This window comes from Pan troglodytes, chromosome 3 (genome assembly GCF_028858775.2).
Source record: "Pan troglodytes isolate AG18354 chromosome 3, NHGRI_mPanTro3-v2.0_pri, whole genome shotgun sequence".
In the NCBI taxonomy this organism is placed as follows: domain Eukaryota; kingdom Metazoa; phylum Chordata; class Mammalia; order Primates; family Hominidae; genus Pan; species Pan troglodytes.
In genome coordinates, this window is record NC_072401.2 from 45,351,603 (window position 1) to 45,372,002 (window position 20,400).

The 20,400-nt window shown below is 36.6% G+C and overlaps 1 protein-coding gene across 20 annotated transcripts in view; it reads left to right on the forward strand.

Annotated features, from left to right (window-relative positions):
* The window catches only part of WDFY3 (WD repeat and FYVE domain containing 3), a 296,268-nt gene that overhangs the window by 190,963 nt on the left and 84,905 nt on the right, over positions 1-20,400 (forward strand). For 19 of the 20 annotated variants that reach the window (XR_002943524.3, XR_008547495.2, XR_010156549.1 and 16 more), the window contains 7 exons: positions 76-149; positions 233-394; positions 2,285-2,379; positions 8,844-8,964; positions 9,190-9,407; positions 18,066-18,301; positions 19,818-19,952. Coding sequence is in view for 17 of the 20 variants with exons in the window: in XM_001151618.8 (XP_001151618.1) it covers positions 76-149; positions 233-394; positions 2,285-2,379; positions 8,844-8,964; positions 9,190-9,407; positions 18,066-18,301; positions 19,818-19,952 (1,041 nt within the window). In the remaining 3 variants the exon portion in view is untranslated. The remainder of the gene's footprint in view (positions 1-75; positions 150-232; positions 395-2,284; positions 2,380-8,843; positions 8,965-9,189; positions 9,408-18,065; positions 18,302-19,817; positions 19,953-20,400) is intronic. The other variant, XM_024356085.3, reaches the window with a different exon arrangement.

Consider the following 20,400-nt stretch of genomic DNA (forward strand, 5'->3'; position numbering starts at 1 on the left):
TATTGGTGTTTGTTGGTTTGGCATTTGGGTATTTTTTTTTAACCTTAAATATACTACTGTTTTTATTTATTATAGGTCTGGCTCCATGCACCATATGAACTTCATCTTTCCTTATTTGAACACTTTATTGAACTGCTCACAGAGTCCAGGTATTAATTAATACCCACATAGTTAATTATTCAGCTATAGAAAAGGTGATAGTACAGTGTATAAAATCTTCTTTCTCTTATAGTGAAGCCTCAAAGAATGCCAAATTAATGAGAGAATTCCAGTTAATCCCAAAGCTGCTCCTGACTCTTCGAGATACGTCTTTATCCCAGCCTACTATTGCTGCTATTAGTAATGTCCTGAGCTTCTTACTGCAAGGTTTTCCCAGCAGCAATGATCTGCTCAGGTAGGAAAAACTTCTTTGTCTTTGTCTTTTTATTAACTAAAAGTACCAATGAGGTTAAGATGGATGAGATGAATTTAATTGGTTTTTATGACTGTAATAACACCTGTAATGTTAATACGATTCAAAATATTTATGACGCATGGAAAACATGAATGAGACAATATCTTGCCTTGATGGAGCAAAGCTAATTGTTGCCACTAGTGAATAATAGAATATTGGTGAGAAAAGATGTAGGAATTAGCCCAATGAAATTGGCCTGGATATAAAGTATTCAGTCTAGGAATTCTTGGTTCCCAATCCTATTTCCCAAGCCCTGCTAATTTTTAAATGTATGTGCACAAGCACGCATACACACTCCTAAATAGTGTGTGTGCCACCACTATTTTTTATTCTCTGTCATTCAAACAGATTATGGTATTTTAAATCTGTTGCATATCCACACTTTTTCTATGATATAAGTATTATTTTGCAGACAATGCAAAATGCGGTTTAAGGCATATTGAAGGCATGTCTGTAGAAATGTTCTTATGTTCACATGATAATCCCCATTTTGGAAAATTTGGGGATTATAGAACGAAAACAAGAAAAACAAACTACACAGTTGAATATTTTTCAAGTAGAGAATTGCTTAAACTGGACTTGGTCACTACTGTTGGTTCATGTGATCTACCAAGTATCTCAGGTGAAATCACACCCATTTATTCAGTTATTCTCATGGACTAACCTCTAATCTGTATAGTTTGTAAATCACTCACTTTTTTATTAATTTGCCTTCAAAACATATTTTTAAACCTGGGGGGCCAGGTGCAGTGGCTCACGCCTATAATCCCAGCACTTTGGGAGGCTGAGGCAGGCGGATCATGAGGTCAGGAGTTCAAGACCAGCCTGCCCAACATGGTGAAACCCCATCTCTACTAAAAATAGGAACAATTAGCCAGGCGTGGTGGTGGGCACCTGTAATCCCAGCTACTTGGGAGGCTGAGGCAGGAGAATCACTTGAACCCGGGAGGCGGAGGTTGCAGTGAGCCAAGATCGCACCACTGCACTCCAGCCTGGGCGACAAGGGTGAAACTCCGTCTCAAACAAACAAACAAAAAATCTGGTGGCAGATTTAAAACTTTAGCTTAAGAATTATTTTGGAGAATTAATTATAATTATCATTATGTCAAGAATGTATATTTAAAGCAATTCCTAGCATTGTAATGGTCACTTTGCTGAAATTATTCCCTAAACCTGTGAAAGTTTTTGTTTTTTTCCCTACTTTATAAATGAAGAAACAAAGCCCCAGGTCACATAATTCGAATGTGATACAGTCAAGATGTTTTTTCTTCTCCTGTTCCCCCTACTCCAGGAATTTAATCATATATGTAAACCCAAGTTCTTAACTGCTAGGCTACAGTGGATCCATCCAGATAATGTTAGGACATTCGAATATGGATCATGTTGTTTGGTTTTTGAAACCATTTGCATGTTAGTGCATTAAAGAATTCATATTTCGAAGAACTGTATTTTCCCCATATTTTAAAAGCATTATTTTATATAATGTTACTTGGGATGGTTCAAGAGGAAGCAAACTAAATATTATCACCTAATGGTCCTTAAAAGGCTAGTTAAGATAAGAAGTACAAAGACATGCCCCCACACTACTCTTATCTTTCTCGCTGGTGGTATGCTGTGAAGGACTGAGTGGGCAACAAGGAAACTAAAATCTCCAGATGATCAGAACATGCATTTCTTTCTGCAAGTGAATAAAATGAAATGAGATTATGAAAGAAAAAAAAAAAGTACTGTTTTGGTTTTTATTCTTTGTATTTTGTTTCTTTGTACTTTGTTGTTTGTTTTGGGAAGAGGAAAAATAAAATCCATAATCTTGTTTTCCTTTGTTTAAAGATTTGGGCAGTTTATTTCTTCTACTTTGCCAACCTTTGCGGTTTGTGAGAAATTTGTAGTAATGGAAATAAATAATGAAGAGAAGCTTGACACTGGTAAGTTGATTCTGGAGCTTGGAGAAGATAGTGGTCAACTAAATATTATGCCTTTTTTCTTCTGGCCCAAATTAGACCTGAATTACATGTGATTATATATAATATATGTATAACTTTTCTCCTTACATTATGTTTTTGGCCCTTCTCTGATGTATTTGTCTTATATTAAGCCTATACAGTATTGCCTAAAAATTTAATAGGGTGTGAATTTTACTTCAAAAATAAAATATTTCCTATTTTTAGAGTATTCATAGCAATGTTTCTTTAAATAGCAAACTGTTCCTGTGTGATTTGAACATTATTTGATTTTTTTAAATGTATGTATATCTCTTCAGAAACATGATACTTGCTAAACTAAATTATATCCATATATCTGTATTACTATTATTTTCACTTCCCTGTTAAATATTTAGTAGTCACTGAGAAAAATAACATAGTATCATTTTATGTAAGTATAATATAAAAATAATTTCATAAGTTGTAAGTTCCTGGGTCCATGACAAGTACTTTTTTTGGAAACCTTTCCTCATTTAGTACATATATATCCTCCCTCTGTTCCCATATGTTTTTCTTGTTGTATATGCTAGGACAGGAGAGTTGCTTGGAATGCATTGAAAGGACCTTTTTTTAGGTTGACCTCTGGAATTAAATTCTCAGAATCTTATATTTGTTCAGCCTTATTTACATTATTACCCTATTACATTATTCCCAAATCATATCATATAGATTATTTAAGTCCATACAACCCCATCTACCTGGAGGGTGGAGAAGAACTGTTGTAGTATCACTTCCTCCCAAGGGGGTTCTCCATGATGTCTGTCCTTCCCGAGCACAGCCTCTCCTGTCCTTCATGAGTAAGAGAAAGTGGTGTGATTACAATTTTCAAAGGAGAGATGGAGAGATTTGAAAAACTAAGTGACTTGCTGCAAATCACACAGTATGTTAGTGACAGGTTCAGGACCCTGACAGTTACCTACTGCCAATTCATTTAGAATGATGTTGATATTTCTCTGGTGAAGCAAATTAGCAGTGGATGAGAAGTATAAAGATCAGATCAATGAATAACACTTATTGAATACTTACTAAGTGCTCTATATAATTTTGTAATAACCATATGAAATAGGTACTATTATTCCAATTATACAAGGGAGGAAACTGCAGCCCAAAAAGATACAAGTAAAAGAAATTTATCCAATATCATACCATTGACTATATAGGAACCCAGGTAGTCTAAACAAGCATTCTAAGCTTTTAACTACTACATTTTCCTACCAAATGCAAAGATTATTTCTAAGTTCTAAATTAATATAGGCTGACTAATTATAATTAGGTAGTGAAAGTGCTTTAAAGATTGCTGAAATATGTAATGCATTTATTTCAAGTATAAAAAATATGTGGGCTGAACATGGTGGCTCACACCTGTAATCCCAACACTTCGGGAGGCTGAAGCAGGTAAATTGCTTGAATCCAGGAATTCAAGACCAGACTGGGCAACATGGCAAAGCTCCGTCTCTACAAAAAATACAAAAATTAACCAGGTGTGTTGGTGAGTAGACCCAGCTACTCAGAAGGCTGCAGTGGGAGGATCACTTGAGCCTGAGGAGGCTGAGGCTGTAGTGAATTGTAATTGTGCCACTGACCTTCAACCTGGGTGACAAGAGTGAGACTCTGTCTCTAAAAACAAACAAAAAAAGGTGGGAAAAATATTTATCTGGTTTCCATATTTATTTGCTGTCCATTGAATTCAATAACCATAGTAGTGTTGTAAATTTTTCTTTCATATAGAACATTGAAGTAGGGATGTATAAATTAGTACATTTTTCTTTTGATATGCCAAGTTGATTAGACTGATACTCTCATCAGCTTATTGTCATTTGAAATAATAAAGTCAGAAGCAAATTGCTAGTCTTGTTAGTGTATGACATTTATTATTTATTTGATATGCACTGAAGACTTTATTGAGTATAATGTTTTAAAAAATGAAAACTGTGGCAGTAAGAAAAGGAGACATAAAAGTTAAATAAAATTTTTAATTTCTGTCTAGATTATTACTTTATTGTAGAAAAATTTAAAGGAAGTAGCTCTTAGAGTAAGTTTTGTGATATTCTTTTGATAAGGCAATTTTCAAATTACCAGTCTCTGTCTTCTTAGAAGAGGTGAGGATCTTGGGTTCTTCTTGGTAGCTTGAAGTATCCATAATGATTAAGGTACTAAGTTAGCATTTTAAAGGACAGTTTACAGGTACATTGTCCTAAACAAGTAAAAGTATATAACCATGAAACTTTAGCCTGATCGTTAGTTCTAGAAAGAAGGAAAGTATTGGAATACCTCAGAAATATTGCAGGTTTAGTTCCACACCACTGCAAATGAAGCTAACATCACAATAAAGTGAGTCACATAAATTTTTTGGTTTCCCAGTGCTGTAAAAGTTATGTTTACACTATACTGTAGTCTACTGTCTGTGCAGTAGCATTGTATCTTTTAAAAAATGTATATAACTCGGCCGGGCGCGGTGGCTCACACCTGTAATCCTAGCACTTTGGGAGGCTGAGGAGGGCGGATCACGAGGTCAGGAGTTCGAGACCATCCTGGCTAACATGGTGAAACCTGTCTCTACTAAAAATACAAAAAAATTAGCCAGGCATGGTGGTGGGCGCCTGTGGTCCCAGCTACTCAGGAGGCTGAGGCAGGAGAATGGCTTGAACCTGGGAGGCAGAGCTTGCAGTGAGCAGAGATCACACCACTGCACTCCAGCCTGCGCGACAGAGTGAGACTCCGTCTCAAAAAAAAAAAAAGTATGTAACTCAGTTTAAAAGTTTTTTATTGCTAAAAAATGATAACAATCATCTGAGCCTTCAGCAAATTGTAATTTTTTCTGGTGGAGGGTGTTTTCTGGATATTGTTGGCTGCTGATTGACCAGGGTGGTAGTTGCTGAAGGTTGAGGTGGCTGTGGCAATTTCTTAAAATAAGGCAACAATGGTTTCAGGTGATGGACATGCTAATTATTCTGATTTGGTCATTACATATGGTACACATGTATTGAAATATCATACTGTTCCCCATGAATGTATACAATTATATGTCAATTAAAAAAAATAATAAAAGCAGGCTGGGCGCGGTGGCTCATGCCTGTAATCCCAGCACTTTGGGAGGCCGAGGCGGGTGGATCACGAGGTCAGGAGATCGAGACCATCCTGGCTAACATGGTGAAACCCCGTCTCTACTAAAAAAAATACACACAAAAAAAACTAGCCAGGCATGGTGGCAGTCGCCTGTAGTCCCAGCTACTCGGGAGGCTGAGGCAGGAGAATGGCGTTAACCCGGGAGGCGGAGCTTGCAGTGAGCCGAGATCGCGCCACTGCACTCCAGCCTGGGCGACAGAGTGAGACTTCGTCTCAAAAAAAAAATAATAATAATAATAATAAAAGCAAAAAATAACAATACAGTTAGCTATAACAATGGACTCTTCCTTTCACAAAAGTTTTCTGTGTGGCATGCGATACTGTTCGATGGCATTTTACCTATGGTAGAACTTCTTTGAAAATTGGAGTCAATCCTTTCAAAAACTGTCACTCCTATATCAATTAAGTTTATGTAATATTCTGAGTCCTTTGTTGTTATTTGAACAATGTTCAAAGCATTTTGACCAGAAGTAGATTCCATCTCAAGAAACCACTTTCTTGTTCATCTGTAAGAAGCAGCTCCTCATCTGTTAAAGTTGTATCATGAGATTGCAGTAATTCAGTCACATCTTTAGGCTTCACTTCTAATTCTAGTTCTCTTGCTGTTTCTACCACATCTGCAGTTACTTCTTCCACTGAAGTCTTGAGCCCCTCAAAGTCATCCATAAGGATTGGAATCAACTTCTTCCAACTCCTGTTAATGTTTATATTTTGACCTCTTCCCTTGAATCATGAATATTCTTAATGGCGTCTAAAGTGGTGAATTTTATCCAAAATATTTACTTTATTTTGGCCAGATCCATCAGATAAATCACCATCTATGGCAGCTATAGCCTTAAGAAATGTATTTCTTAAATAATAAAACTTTGAAGTTAATTCAAAGTCAAGATTACTCCTTGATTCATGGGCTACAGAATGGATATATTAGCAAGCATGAAAACAACATTAATTTTTTTGTGCATTTCCATCAGAGCTCTTGGATGGCTAGGTGCATTGTCAGTGAGCTGGTAGTATCTTGAAAGGAACCTTTTTTTCTGAGCAGTAGGTCTGAACAGTGGGCTTAAAATCTTCAGTAAACCATACTGTAAGCAGATGTGCTGTCATCCAGACTCTGGTATTTCATTTAGTGAGCATAGGCAGAGTAGATTGAGCTTTATTCTTAGGGCCCTAGGATTTTCAAGTTGATCAATGAGCATTGGCTTCCACTTAAAGTCACCAGCTGCATTAGCCTCTAACAAGAGAGTCAGCTCTGTTCTTTGGAGCTTTAAAGCCAGGCATTAACTTCTCCCCTCTAGCTATGAGTCCTAGATGGCATCTTCTTCCAATAGGAAGTTGTTGGAAAAAAATCTGTTGAGAAGTCTGTTGGAGAAATCCATTGTTTAGCATAGTCACTTTCATTAATTATCTTACTAAATCTTCTGTATAACTTACTGCAGCTTCTACATCAGCACTTGCTGCTTCGTCTTTCACTTTTGTTATGGAGATGGCTTCTTTCCTTAACCCTCATGAACCAACCTCTTCTGGTTCCAGCTTTTCTTTGTTTTTTCTTTTTGTCTATTTGTTTTTGAGACAGGGTCTCACTTTGTCACACATGCTGGAGTGCAGTGGAACAATCATGGCTCACTGCAGCCTCGGCCTCCTGGGCTCCAGCGATCCTCACACATCAGCCTTCTGAGTAGCTGGGACTATAGGTGTGTGCTAACACACCCAGTTCATTTCTTCATTTTTTTAGAGACAGGGTCCAACTATGTTGCCCAGGTTGGTCTCAAACTCCTGTACTCAAGAGATTGTCCCACCTCAGCCTCCCTAATGTTCTGTTACAGTCACGAGCCAGTGCACCTGGCCCCCAACTTTTTTTCTGCAGCTTTCTCAGCTCTCTCAGCCTTCATAGAGTTGAAGAGAGTTCAGGCTTTGCTCAGGATTATGTTTTAGCTTAAGGGAATGTTGTAGATGATTTAGTCTTCTATCTAGACCAGTAAAACTTTCTATCAGCAATAAGGCTGTTTCTTTTCTTTTCTTTTTTTTTTAATCATTGCGTGTTCACTGGAGTAGCACTTTCAGTTTTCTTCAAGAATTTTTTCTTTGTATTCACAACTTAGCTAACTTTTTAGCACAAGAGGCCAGCTTTGGGCTTGTCTGATCTTTCAACATGCCTTCCTCTCTGAACTTAATCATTTCTTGCTTTTGATTTAAAGTGAGAGATACATGAGTCTTTCTTTTGCTTGAACATCTAGGTGCCATTGTAGGGTTATTACTTAGTCTAATTTCGATATTATTATGACTCAGGGAATAGGGAGGCCTGAAAAGAGTGAGAGAGATGGGGAAATGGCCAGTCGGAGCTGTCAAAACACATTTTTTGACTAAGTTCACTGTCTTATAAGAGTACAGTTTGTGGCACTTGTAAACAATTATGATAGTAACATAAAAGATCACAGATGACTGTAACAGATATTATAATAATGAAAAAGTTTGAAACACTGTAAGAATTACCAAAATAAGACAGAGACATGAAGTGAGCACATGCTTTTGAAAAAAAAAAAATGGCCTGATTGGACTTGCTGTATGTGTGGTTGCCACAACCCTTTAATTTGTAAGAAACACAGTATCTGCAAAGTGCATTAAAAGGTGTGCCTCTGTGAGGTCTGTGACTCAGTAACTCATAGCTCTGCTGGAGGAGAGCTGGGCCTAGAACTCTGGGTTGTTGATGCCCAGTTCTGTGTACTTGCAGTACTATCTGAGAATGTCTCAGCTCCATTTCTTCGTTTCTTCTCTAATTTCTCCTTTATGCGTTTGTGCGCCTTTGCCTTTCTTCTGTGCTATTTAATTCTAACTTTTCTTTATGTATTACGTTTACTGAATAAGTCTATGCTTCCTATTTTCAGTTTTTAAATCTGGTAGATTTAACTGTATCTTTCAAAAAAGAAACTAAGAATTAAGGATTTGAGAGGTTAAGAGTCAGTGGTGATTATTATTTTTATTCACATGGTCCTCATTTGATGACTTTCCCCCTACTGGGAAGGCAAGGGGAATATTAATGTAAAAAATATCTCACAGCCTTATTATCAGTAGTTTAGGAAATGTCAAATGTAAATGAACAATTTTTGGAGTTCTAAAGAGAAATATTTAACTGACCCTTTTTCTTGTCCATGTTGGTGAAAAGCAGTCCTGGAGAAAATGTTTTCTAAAAGATATATTTTTCAGTAAACTTTCCAAGAACTATGTTGTAAATTTTCTTTTAGCTTATCTACTAGGGAGATTTAATGTATTTATTTTTATTTTAGGAACTGACGAGGAGTTTGGAGGTCTTGTATCAGCTAATCTTATACTTTTGAGGAACAGACTTCTGGATATCTTGCTAAAACTAATTTATACATCTAAAGAAAAGACAAGCATTAATTTGCAGTAAGTAAATCTTTTTTAAAAGTGATTATACCAGTTGCTACTACTAGTTAATTCATGTTAGGCAAAAGAAGGAATTGCCATTGACTTTAAATAGATTTTTTTAACCCTGAAATTTATAGTATCTCCAGAATGAAACTCAGTCTTCTTTTTCCTTTTTGATTTGAAATCCTAATTTCTGAAATTAATTTTGTTTTTTGTTTTTAAAATCCATCTGTCTTTGAATAGAGCTTGTGAAGAACTGGTGAAGACACTGGGTTTTGACTGGATCATGATGTTTATGGAGGAACACTTACATTCCACCACAGTTACAGCAGCCATGAGGATTCTTGTTGTCCTACTAAGTAATCAGTCTATTCTCATCAAGTTTAAAGAAGGACTCAGTGGTGGAGGATGGCTTGAACAGACAGATTCTGTCTTAACTAATAAGATTGGAACTGTATTAGGTATGGGACTTTTCTAGTCAGCTGCTTGAAAATGAGCTGGTGTGTTTTGTTTTATTTTTAAATTGTATGTAAACTTATCCTCTGCGGTTTGATCACCATTAAGGAGATATAAATTTTAATTAATGATAGAAGGAAGAGCTTACAAGATTTCAAATTAGGCCTTTTAAATGGCAAATCAAACTGAAGACAGAGATAACATACTAAGATGTGAAAACTCAGGGAATTCCTCAAGATCTTTTTGTAGTATAGGCCTTACTGATCTGTAAGTAAATAATTAGCAAATTATCAGTAGTAGAACTAAATTAATAATAATAATAAATATTTATTTTGAGTACTTACTGTGTGCCAGTTCCTAAACACTTGCCAGGCAATAACATTTCATCACAATAACTCTGTGAGGTGCAAATGCGATCATATCTATTTTACAGATTAGGAAACCAAGTTCATTTTACTTAGTTCCAAAGCCTATGCTTTTAACATTTATGTTATATTGCCACACAAGGATGTAAGCTCACTAGTACCATAGCTATTTTCAGCCTATAACTGAGCATTTACCTAATGTTAGAAAATTGCAGTTTACTATGCTAGATTTATTTGAACTCATATGTTTCCATTCATATTAGTAATATTACTTTGGAAAATATATATCTGAAGATACTGTTTTTATTTAAAGGCAAAGTCATTCAGTTAAATAATTTTAAAAATACATTTGTCGTGTAACATTACCTTGTAAATCATATCTAATTGTTTGTGTGTCTGATCTTAAGAAGCTGATATTGAGAATATTTATTTACCTTGGTCCGATGGGAAAAATAGGGATTAGAATTTAATATGTAATTTATTTATAGAAAAAAAGTTTAAGTATCAGTGTCTAGCTGCTGCCTGTACTACTTCTTTAAACATGAAAGCAAATTATAGGAAGACAGATCTTTTTTTTTTTTGAGTCGGAGTCTAGCTCTGTCGCCCAGGCTGGAGTGCAGTGGCACGATCTTGGCTCACTGCAAGCTCCACCTTCCGGGTTCATTCTCCTGCCTCAGCCTCCCGAGTAGCTGGGACTACAGGCGCCTGCCACCACGCCGGCTAATTTTTTGTATTTTTTTTTTTTTTAGTAGAGACGGGGTTTCACCATGTTAGCCAGGATGGTCTCAATCTCCTGACCTCGTGACCTCGTGATCCACCCGCCTTCGCCTTCTAAAGTGCTGGGATTACAGGCATGAGCCACTGCACCCAGCCATAGGAAGACAGGTCTTTCAACATAGTACTATTGTATTGTTATTTCAGATGTGAAGAAGGTCTGAAGAAATTTTGTATGTGATAAAGGAAAAGTAATATCATTTCCATGTCAGTGTGAAATGATTTCTAAAGAAAATTGTCTGCTTTATAATATACATTTTAAATGATCATCATGGGTACTTTTGTGCTCAAAAAATAGATCACATTTTACATGAACTCTGGGGAAGGATTTAATCTACAGATATAATTATTTTGAACATTTTGGTAGTAAGAAGTTTCGTTTATTGGCCTTAATAATACCTACTGGAGAATAAATAATGAAAGGCACAATTGAATGTGAGTTCTGTTGAATATGCAAGGTTTAAATGCTAATTGACAGCAATGCTTATTTTGAAGGCCAACAGCAGCAGTAGTAATAACGCCTGAGATTTATAATAGTACATTGTGGTTTGCAAAATTAGTTCACATATATCATCTCATTTGTCCTTCATAATTCTGGAGACAGGCATATATTTTATAGCATATAAGTTTTATTTTCTAGAAAATAAGCCTAATGAATATAAAGTAAGGATTAATTTCTCTAATTAGGAAATTAAGACTGTTAACTACATAAGGTTATTTCGCTAGGCAGTAATACTCTCTAAGAATCTGTCTTTTGTTAGTCCTGTGCTTTTTCTGTCCTGCGTCACTTTAGTAATATTAGAGAGAGGTGCTTTCACTGTGTCTGACCTACCTGATTTCATGCATTAGAATCTTTTTGTCCTTCATTGGTACTTGCATGAGCATGCATATGCTGCTCCTATATCTAGGTATTCAATTTAAATTTAATTTTAATTTGACCCCACTTAACTTAATTTTCCCTGAATATCTATCTGACACATACACATTTTTGTGTATGTAAACAAATGTACATATCAGCTCATTTGATTCTATTTCTCCTTGATCGGAATGGCAACCTTTTTTTTTTTTTTTTACTTTTTTATTCACATTTATTGGTTTTTGTAAAATTTTTCTTTATAAAAATAGATTTTTTAAAATTTTACTTTAATTTCTGGGATACATGTGCAGAACATTCAGGTTTATTATGTATGTATACATGTGCCATGGTGGTTTGCTGCACCTATCAGCCCGTCATCTAGGTTTTAAGCCCCACATGCATTGGGTATTTGTCCTAATTCTCTCCCTCCCCTTAACCCCCACCCTACAACAGACCCCGGTGCGTGATGTTCCCCTCCCTGTGTCCATGGGTTCTCATTGTTCAACTCCCACTTATGAGTGAGAACATGTGGTGTTTGGTTTTCTGTTCCTGTGTTAGTTTGCTGAGGATGATGGTTTCCAGCTTCGTCCATGTCCCTGCAAAGGACATGAACTCATTCTTTGTTATGGCTGCCATAAAAATCTTTCATGTAGCTGAAACTTGTATCTAAATTAATGCTTAATCGTGGTATATTAAATATTCCTTAAGATTAATTATAGGGGAAAATAATGTGAGAGGAGAGGAAAATGAGAATGCCAGTTTTTTGGTTTTTTTTAGGACTTGCAATGTAATCAAAATCTATTTTCCTATTTAATGTATAAAATAACCACTTCATGTCTTTTGGTTTCCTTTTCACTTTTTAAAAATTTTTTATTTTTTAGAGATTGGGTCTTGTTATGTGGTCCAGGCTAGACTTAAGCTCCTGGGCTCAAGCAATCCTCCCATCTCAGCCTCCTGAGTAGCTGAGATGCCTTTTGATTTCTTAGAGCTCAAAACATTGTTTAATCTTAAAATTTTATTTAGAATTTCTATAAAGAAAAATCAGCACGATCTTCTAATTAAGCCATTCTAATTAAGCCAATCTTTCAGAAATGTGGCAGTTTCATTAATGAGGGCAAAGAAAACAATAATTTTACAGACTCTAAAATGGAGAAATGAGTTGTCAAATCATAGTGCCTCCACTTATGCCAGATTGTGACTTTTTTTTTTATTATTATACTTCAAGTTTTAGGGTACATGTGCACAATGTGCAGGTTAGTTACATATGTATACATGTGACATGCTGGTGTGCTGCACCCACTAACTCGTCATCTAGCATTAGGTATATCTCCCAATGCTATCCCTCCCCCCTCCCCCCACCCCAGAACAGTCCCCAGAGTGTGATGTTCCCCTTCCTGTGTCCATGTGTTCTCATTATTCAGTTCCCACCTATGAGTGAGAATATGCGGTGTTTGGTTTTTTGTTCTTGCGATAGTTTACTGAGAATGATGATTTCCAGTTTCATCCATGTCCCTACAAAGGACATGAACTCATCATTTTTTATGGCTGCATAGTATTCCATGGTGTATATGTGCCACATTTTCTTAATCCAGTCTATCATTGTTGGACATTCGGGTTGGTTCCAAGTCTTTGCTATTGTGAATAGTGCCGCAATAAACATACATGTGCATGTGTCTTTATAGCAGCATGATTTATATTCCTTTGGGTATATACCCAGTAATGGGATGGCTGGGTCAAATGGTATTTCTAGTTCTAGATCCCTGAGGAATTGCCACACTGACTTCCACAATGGTTGAACTAGTTTACAGTCCCACCAACAGTGTAAAAGTGTTCCTATTTCTCCACATCCTCTCCAGCACCTGTTGTTTCCTGACTTTTTAATGATTGCCATTCTAACTGGTGTGAGATGATATCTCATCATGGTTTTGATTTGCATTTCTCTGATGGCCAGTGATGGTGAGCATTTTTTCATGTGATTTTTGGCTGCATAAATGTCTTCTTTTGAGAAGTGTCTGTTCATGTCCTTTGCCCACTTTTTGATGGGGTTGTTTGTTTTTTTCTTGTAAATTTGTTTGAGTTCATTGTAGATTCTGGATATTAGCCCTTTGTCAGATGAGTAGGTTGCAAAAATTTTCTCCCATTTTGTGGGTTGCCTGTTCATTCTGATGGTAGTTTCCTTTGCTGTGCAGAAGCTCTTTAGTTTAATTAGATCCCATTTGTCAATTTTGGCTTTTGTTGCCATTGCTTTTGGTGTTTTAGACATGAAGTCATAATGGTAAAGGGATCAATTCAACAAGAAGAGCTAACTCTCCTAAATATATATGCACCCAATACAGGAGCACCCAGATTCATAAAGCAAGTCCTGAGTGACCTACAAAGAGACTTAGACTCCCACACATTTATAATGGGAGACTTTAACACCCCACTGTCAACATTAGACAGATCAACGGGACAGGAAGTCAACAAGGATACCCAGGAATTGAATTCAGCTCTGCACCAAGTGGACCTAATAGACATCTACAGAACTCTCCACCCCAAATCAACAGAATATACATTTTTTTCAGCAACACACCACACCTATTCCAAAATTGACCACATAGTTGGAAGTAAAGCTCTCCTCAGCAAATGTAAAAGAACAGAAATTATAACAAACTATCTCTCAGACCACAGTGCAATCAAACTAGAACTCAGGATTAAGAAACTCACTCAAAACCGCTCAACTACATGGAAACTGAACAACCTGCTCCTGAATGACTCCTGGGTACATAACGAAATGAAGGCAGAAATAAAGATGTTCTTTGAAACCAACGAGAACAAAGACACAACATACCAGAATCTCTGGGACACATTCAAAGCAGTGTGTAGAGGGAAATTTATAGCACTAAATTCCCACAAGAGAAAGGAAAGATCCAAAATTGACAACCTAACATCACAATTAAAAGAACTAGAAAAGCAAGAGCAAACACATTCAAAAGCTAGCAGAAGGCAAGAAATAACTAAAATCAGAGCAGAACTGAAGGAAATAGAGACACAAAAAACCCTTCAAAAAATTAATGAATCCAGGAGCTGGTTTTTTGAAGGGATCAACAAAATTGATAGACCGCTAGCAAGACTAATAAAGAAAAAAAGAGAGAAGAATCACATAGACGCAATAAAAAATGATAAAGGGGATATCACCACCAATCCCACAGAAATACAAACTACCATCAGAGAATACTACAAACACCTCTACGCAAATAAACTAGAAAATCTAGAAGAAATGGATAAATTCCTTGACACATACACTCTCCCAAGACTAAACCAGGAAGAAGTTGAATCTCTGAATAGACCAATAACAGGAGCTGAAATAGTGGCAATAATCAATAGCTTACCAACCAAAAAGAGTCCAGGACCAGATGGATTCACAGCCGAATTCTACCAGAGGTACAAGGAGGAACTGGTACCATTCCTTCTGAAACTATTCCAATCAATAGAAAAAGAGGGAATCCTCCCTAACTCATTTTATGAGGCCAGCATCATCCTGATATGAAAGCCGGGCAGAGACACAACCAAAAAAGAGAACTTTAGACCAATATCCTTGATGAACATTGATGCAAAAATCCTCAATAAAATACTGGCAAACCGAATCCAGCAGCACATCAAAAAGCTTATCCACCATGATCAGGTGGGCTTCATCCCTGGGATGCAAGGCTGGTTCAATATATGCAAATCAATAAATGTCATCCAGCATATAAACAGAACCAAAGACAAAAACCACATGATTATCTCAATAGATGCAGAAAAGGCCTTTGACAAAATCCAACAACCCTTCAGGCTAAAAACTCTCAATAAATTAGGTGTTGATGGAACGTATTTCAAAATAATAAGAGCTATCTATGACAAACCCACAGCCAATATCATACTGAATGGGCAAAAACTGGAAGCATTCCCTTTGAAAACTGGCACAAGACAGGGATGCCCTCTCTCACCACTCCTATTCAACATAGTGTTGGAAGTTCTGGCCAGGGCAATTAGGCAGGAGAAGGAAATAAAGGGTATTCAGTTAGGAAAAGAGGAAGTCAAATTGTCCCTGTTTGCAGACGACATGATTGTATATCTAGAAAACCCCATTGTCTCAGCCCAAAATCTCCTTAAGCTGATAAGCAACTTCAGCAAAGTCTCAGGATACAAAATCAATGTACAAAAATCACAAGCATTCTTATACACCAATAACAGACAAACAGAGAGCCAAATCATGAGTGAACTCCCATTCACAATTGCTTCAAAGAGAATAAAATACCTAGGAATCCACCTTACAAGGGACGTGAAGGACCTGTTCAAGGAGAACTACAAACCACTGCTCAAGGAAATAAAAGAGGATACAAACAAATGGAAGAACATTCCATGCTCATGGGTAGGAAGAATCAATATCATGAAAATGGTCATACTGCCCAAGGTAATTTATAGATTCAATGCCATCCCCATCAAGCTACCAATGCCTTTCTTCACAGAATTGGAAAAAACTACTTTAAAGTTCATATGGAACCAAAAAAAGAGCCCGCATCGCCAAGTCAATCCTAAGCCAAAAGAACAAAGCTGGAGGCATCACGCTACCTGACTTCAAACTCTACTGCAAGGCTACAGTAACCAAAACAGCAAGGTACTGGTACCAAAACAGAGATATAGATCAATGGAACAGAACACAGCCCTCAGAAATAACGCCGCATATCTACAACTATCTGATCTTTGACAAACCTGAGAAAAACAAGCAATGGGGAAAGGATTCCCTGTTCAATAAATGGTGCTGGGAAAACTGGCTAGCCATATGTAGAAAGCTGAAACTGGATCCCTTCCTTACACCTTATACAAAAATCAATTCAAGATGGATTAAAGACTTAAACGTTAGACCTAAAACCATAAAAACCCTAGGAGAAAACCTAGGCATTACCATTCAGGACATAGGCACGGGCAAGGACTTCATGTCTAAAACACATTGTGACTTTGAACAAATCATGTTTTCTATGTTGTAAAAATGATAATAGTAATTTCTACCTCACATGTTCATTGTGATTAAGGAATGATATGGGAAAGAGCTTTTTAAATTGCTATATAATTTTTTTATTAATTAGAAGAGCATACTTTGGAGTTAATTCACGTCACACTGAGGAATTGGTTAGGATAAAATATTTTGAAAGCAACCTAGACATAAATTTTTCCTTTATTATATAAAATAGTAGTTGTAAGATGTACTTTGCTGCACTCCAGAAAAAAAGAAGTTGAAAAAAATATGGTATCTTTGCTGAGTGCAGTCGCTCATGCCTGTAATCTTAGTGCTTTGGGAGGCTAAGGCGGGAGGATCATTTGACGCTAGGAGTTTGAGACCAGCCTGAGCAACATAGCAAGACCTTGTCTCTACCAAAAAATTTTTTTAATTAGCCAGGCATGGTTGCATGTGCCTGTAGTGCTAGCTACTGGGGAAGCTGAGGCGGGAGGATCCTTTGAGTCCAGGAGTTTGAGGTTAAGTGAGCTACGATCATGCCACTGTACTCCAGCCTGGGCAACAGAGTGAACCCTCAGATCTTAAAGAATAAATAATAAATGCAAATATCTATTTGAAATACAAATTGCTTCAGACCGAAATCAGTTCCTCATCTATTAATTGCTGTTCACAAAAGTTTCCATTGAAAATTTGACTAACATTCACTGTGTACTGAGTACTTCCCTAGGTATGAGGTGAACCACATGCTTAGGGTGTATCCTGAGTTTCATTATAAAACAGAGGAAACAAGATTGATGGAAACACTGATGCCATAAGCTACATTAGTAAGAACTGATTATCTCCTTAAAAAGCTGGGTTTCTAGAGGGAATTCTGGATGTTAAGTTCAGCCAGTGGATAGCTGCAGCCACAACGGGCTTGGATTTGCCATCCCACTGCTCAGCAGCTTTCCAACAGATTACAGATCACGTTGTGAGTAAAGATTGTTTTACTTACTCATTTAGTCTTGTCTCTAAATTCATAGGTAATTTAAGGTTAACTAGTTTTTCATGATTTTCAGGACAATGAAATATATTAACTACATTATAACAAGTTACAAAAATTAGCTGGGGGTGGTAGCTCATGTCTGTAGTCCCAGCTACTCAGGAGGCTGAGGTGGGAGGACTGCTTTGAGCCTAGGAGGTGGAGATTGCAGTGAGCCAATATCATGGCACTGCACTCCAGCCTGGGCAACAAAGCAAAACTGTGTCTCAAAAAAATAAAAATATATCATAACAAGGATATTTTTAAGTTATGTTTTTGTAGCATTCTAAATTTTGGCTGTATTTTGGATTTCACTTTTTTCTTAGGGAACTACAAACCAAGAACACTAGAGCTCTTCCGAGGTCTTTCATTTAATAAGTAGAACTTACAGCACCTTAAGAAGGATTTTCAAACTCCCTTGTATCTTATTGTCTCAACTGTGTTTCAAAACCTCTATCCTAATAGACAGGTTTGCTAAAGTCAAACAAATTGTAAAGTAAAACTTTTAACTGAAGATTAATTCAACAGTTGAATACTTAATTGCCTGTAGTAGTATGAATGTTCTGGATAGAAATGTTAACACATACTGAATTACTTCCTTCTTTGTTAATGCAGCATGTTTATCAGTTGCTGATTTTGCACTTACTGTTATATTTCCTCTTCTCTTAGGATTCAACGTGGGCAGAAGTGCTGGTGGGAGATCGACGGTCAGGGAGATTAACCGAGACGCTTGTCATTTTCCTGGTTTTCCAGTCCTTCAGTCATTCCTTCCTAAACACACTAATGTCCCTGCCCTCTATTTTCTCCTCATGGCCTTGTTTCTGCAGCAGCCAGTTAGTGAGCTGCCTGAGAACCTGCAGGTCAGTGTGCCTGTCATCAGCTGCCGGAGTAAGCAGGGTTGCCAGGTAGGAATTATCTAGCAAGGGGTACGTGAAATTACGTATTCCAAAGAATCACCGTAGGATAATGGATAATCACTGTAAAACCAACTGTCAATTCCATCACTTTCCCCACATTTAAGGTTTGATTTGGGACAGAAAAATCTGAAAATACCACAGAAAATTTTCCCAAAAAGTCCTTTGTCCCTATTTACAATTTTTTCCTATATGATTACTCTGTATATTATAGATGCATAAAGACTCTGGATGATATTTAATGGTGATCTAAAGAACTCTTTTGTTATATGATTTATTTTATTTTATTTTATTTTATTTTATTTTATTTTATTTTATTTGTGAGACAGAGTCTTACTCTATCACCCAGGCTAGAGTGCAGTGGCATGATCTCAGCTGATTGAAAATTCCACCTCCCGGGTTCAAGCGACTCTCCCACCTCAGTCTCCTGAGTAGCTGAAACTACAGTCAGGCGCTACCCCGCTGGGCTAATTTTTGTATTTTTAGTAGAGACAGGGTCTCACCATGTTGGCCTAGCTGGTCTTGAACTCCTGACCTCAGGTGATCCACCTGCCTCAGCCTCCCAAAGTGCTGGGATTACAGGCACGAGCCACTGTGTCCAGCCTGTCATGTGATTTATTTCTGCAGAATTAAAAATGAAAGGAGTGGCTTATATACCATAAATTAAATATCACTCCTCGAGTGGGTATGACAGGATTCTCAGTGCAAATTCGGATTAGGAAAAAAAAAATTACTTAATGATAGATAGCATCCACATTGGGAAAATAGTAAGACTTTACTTGACTTCTAATTGAAGACTATTAAAGATGTCTATATATAGCTTATGTTTGCGGCAATGTAGGAATTTAGCTTTTAGACTCAACTACACTTCCATCCTAATGCCAAATGCTATTCAAATCAATTCTAGTAGTTGACAAAATCTTTTAAGTGTAAACACTTGAGTCTGTGCCCTTAGATTAAATTAAGATACAGATTCATGCCTAGCACAGTTGTATTGGTTATGCAATTTTTCAATATCCATGGTGCCATAGTCATAAAGTTTATATATAAAACTGCTATTAATAAGTCTTAAATTAATTTTATTTTATCGGATTTATCTGTAAGTAATCTAAAATTAAAATATTGCTGAGAATGGGAAAGAAGTGAGCTTAATGTGCTTTGTTTAAAAGATCTTGCTTAAATTTATTTGTTCTATAATTTTATCTCTTGGCTAATTAACATGTATTTTATTTTTATATTCTTTAGGAAAAAGGTAGAAAGCAGTGTTTTTAACATAGGTACCTAAGGCAGAATGCAGAATGATACACAGTATTCAATTTTTTATATCTATAAAAATGAGTTTTAAAATGTAGGATGGAAGGGTACTAGTTCTTTATGTCTATATCATTGATTACTTTTAAAAACAACAAAAAACTAGTTTCAAAGAAATTTTAGCCTATTAGAACTTATGAGGGTCTCTACTGAAAAATTAGTGGTGGCTAATATTTGCTCACTTTCACCTCTGCAGTTTGATTTGGATTCCATTTGGACATTCATCTTTGGAGTTCCTGCCTCCAGCGGAACTGTCGTCTCTTCTATCCATAACGTATGCACAGAAGCTGTTTTTTTATTATTGGGAATGCTCCGCAGCATGCTGACTTCAGTAAGTTCACTCAAATGCCCAGGCCTATTGAGAATTCCTCCTGCCTAGGATACTTTTTTGTAAATAGAGGAATTTTTTGGTAACATAACTACTTTATTTACTGCATGATCTCTGGAACTTCAGACTCTTATGTTAGACAAAATTATATCTAACGTAAGAACAGACTGTGTAGTTGTTAAGACTGTGCACTCTGGAGCCCTACCTGGGTTAAAATCTCACCTCTGGTACTTCCAATCTATTATCCTCAGTTATGTGCCTCAGTTTCCTGGTGTTTAAAATGCCGACAATAATAGCATGCATCTCTTAGGGTATTTGTGAGGAATTAATAAGATAGTGTATACACATAAAGCACTTATAAACATGGCTGATACATAATAAGTGCTTCGTAAGTATTAACTTATATTATTAATGTAATAAAATATATAATAATGAGTCCATATATAATGAG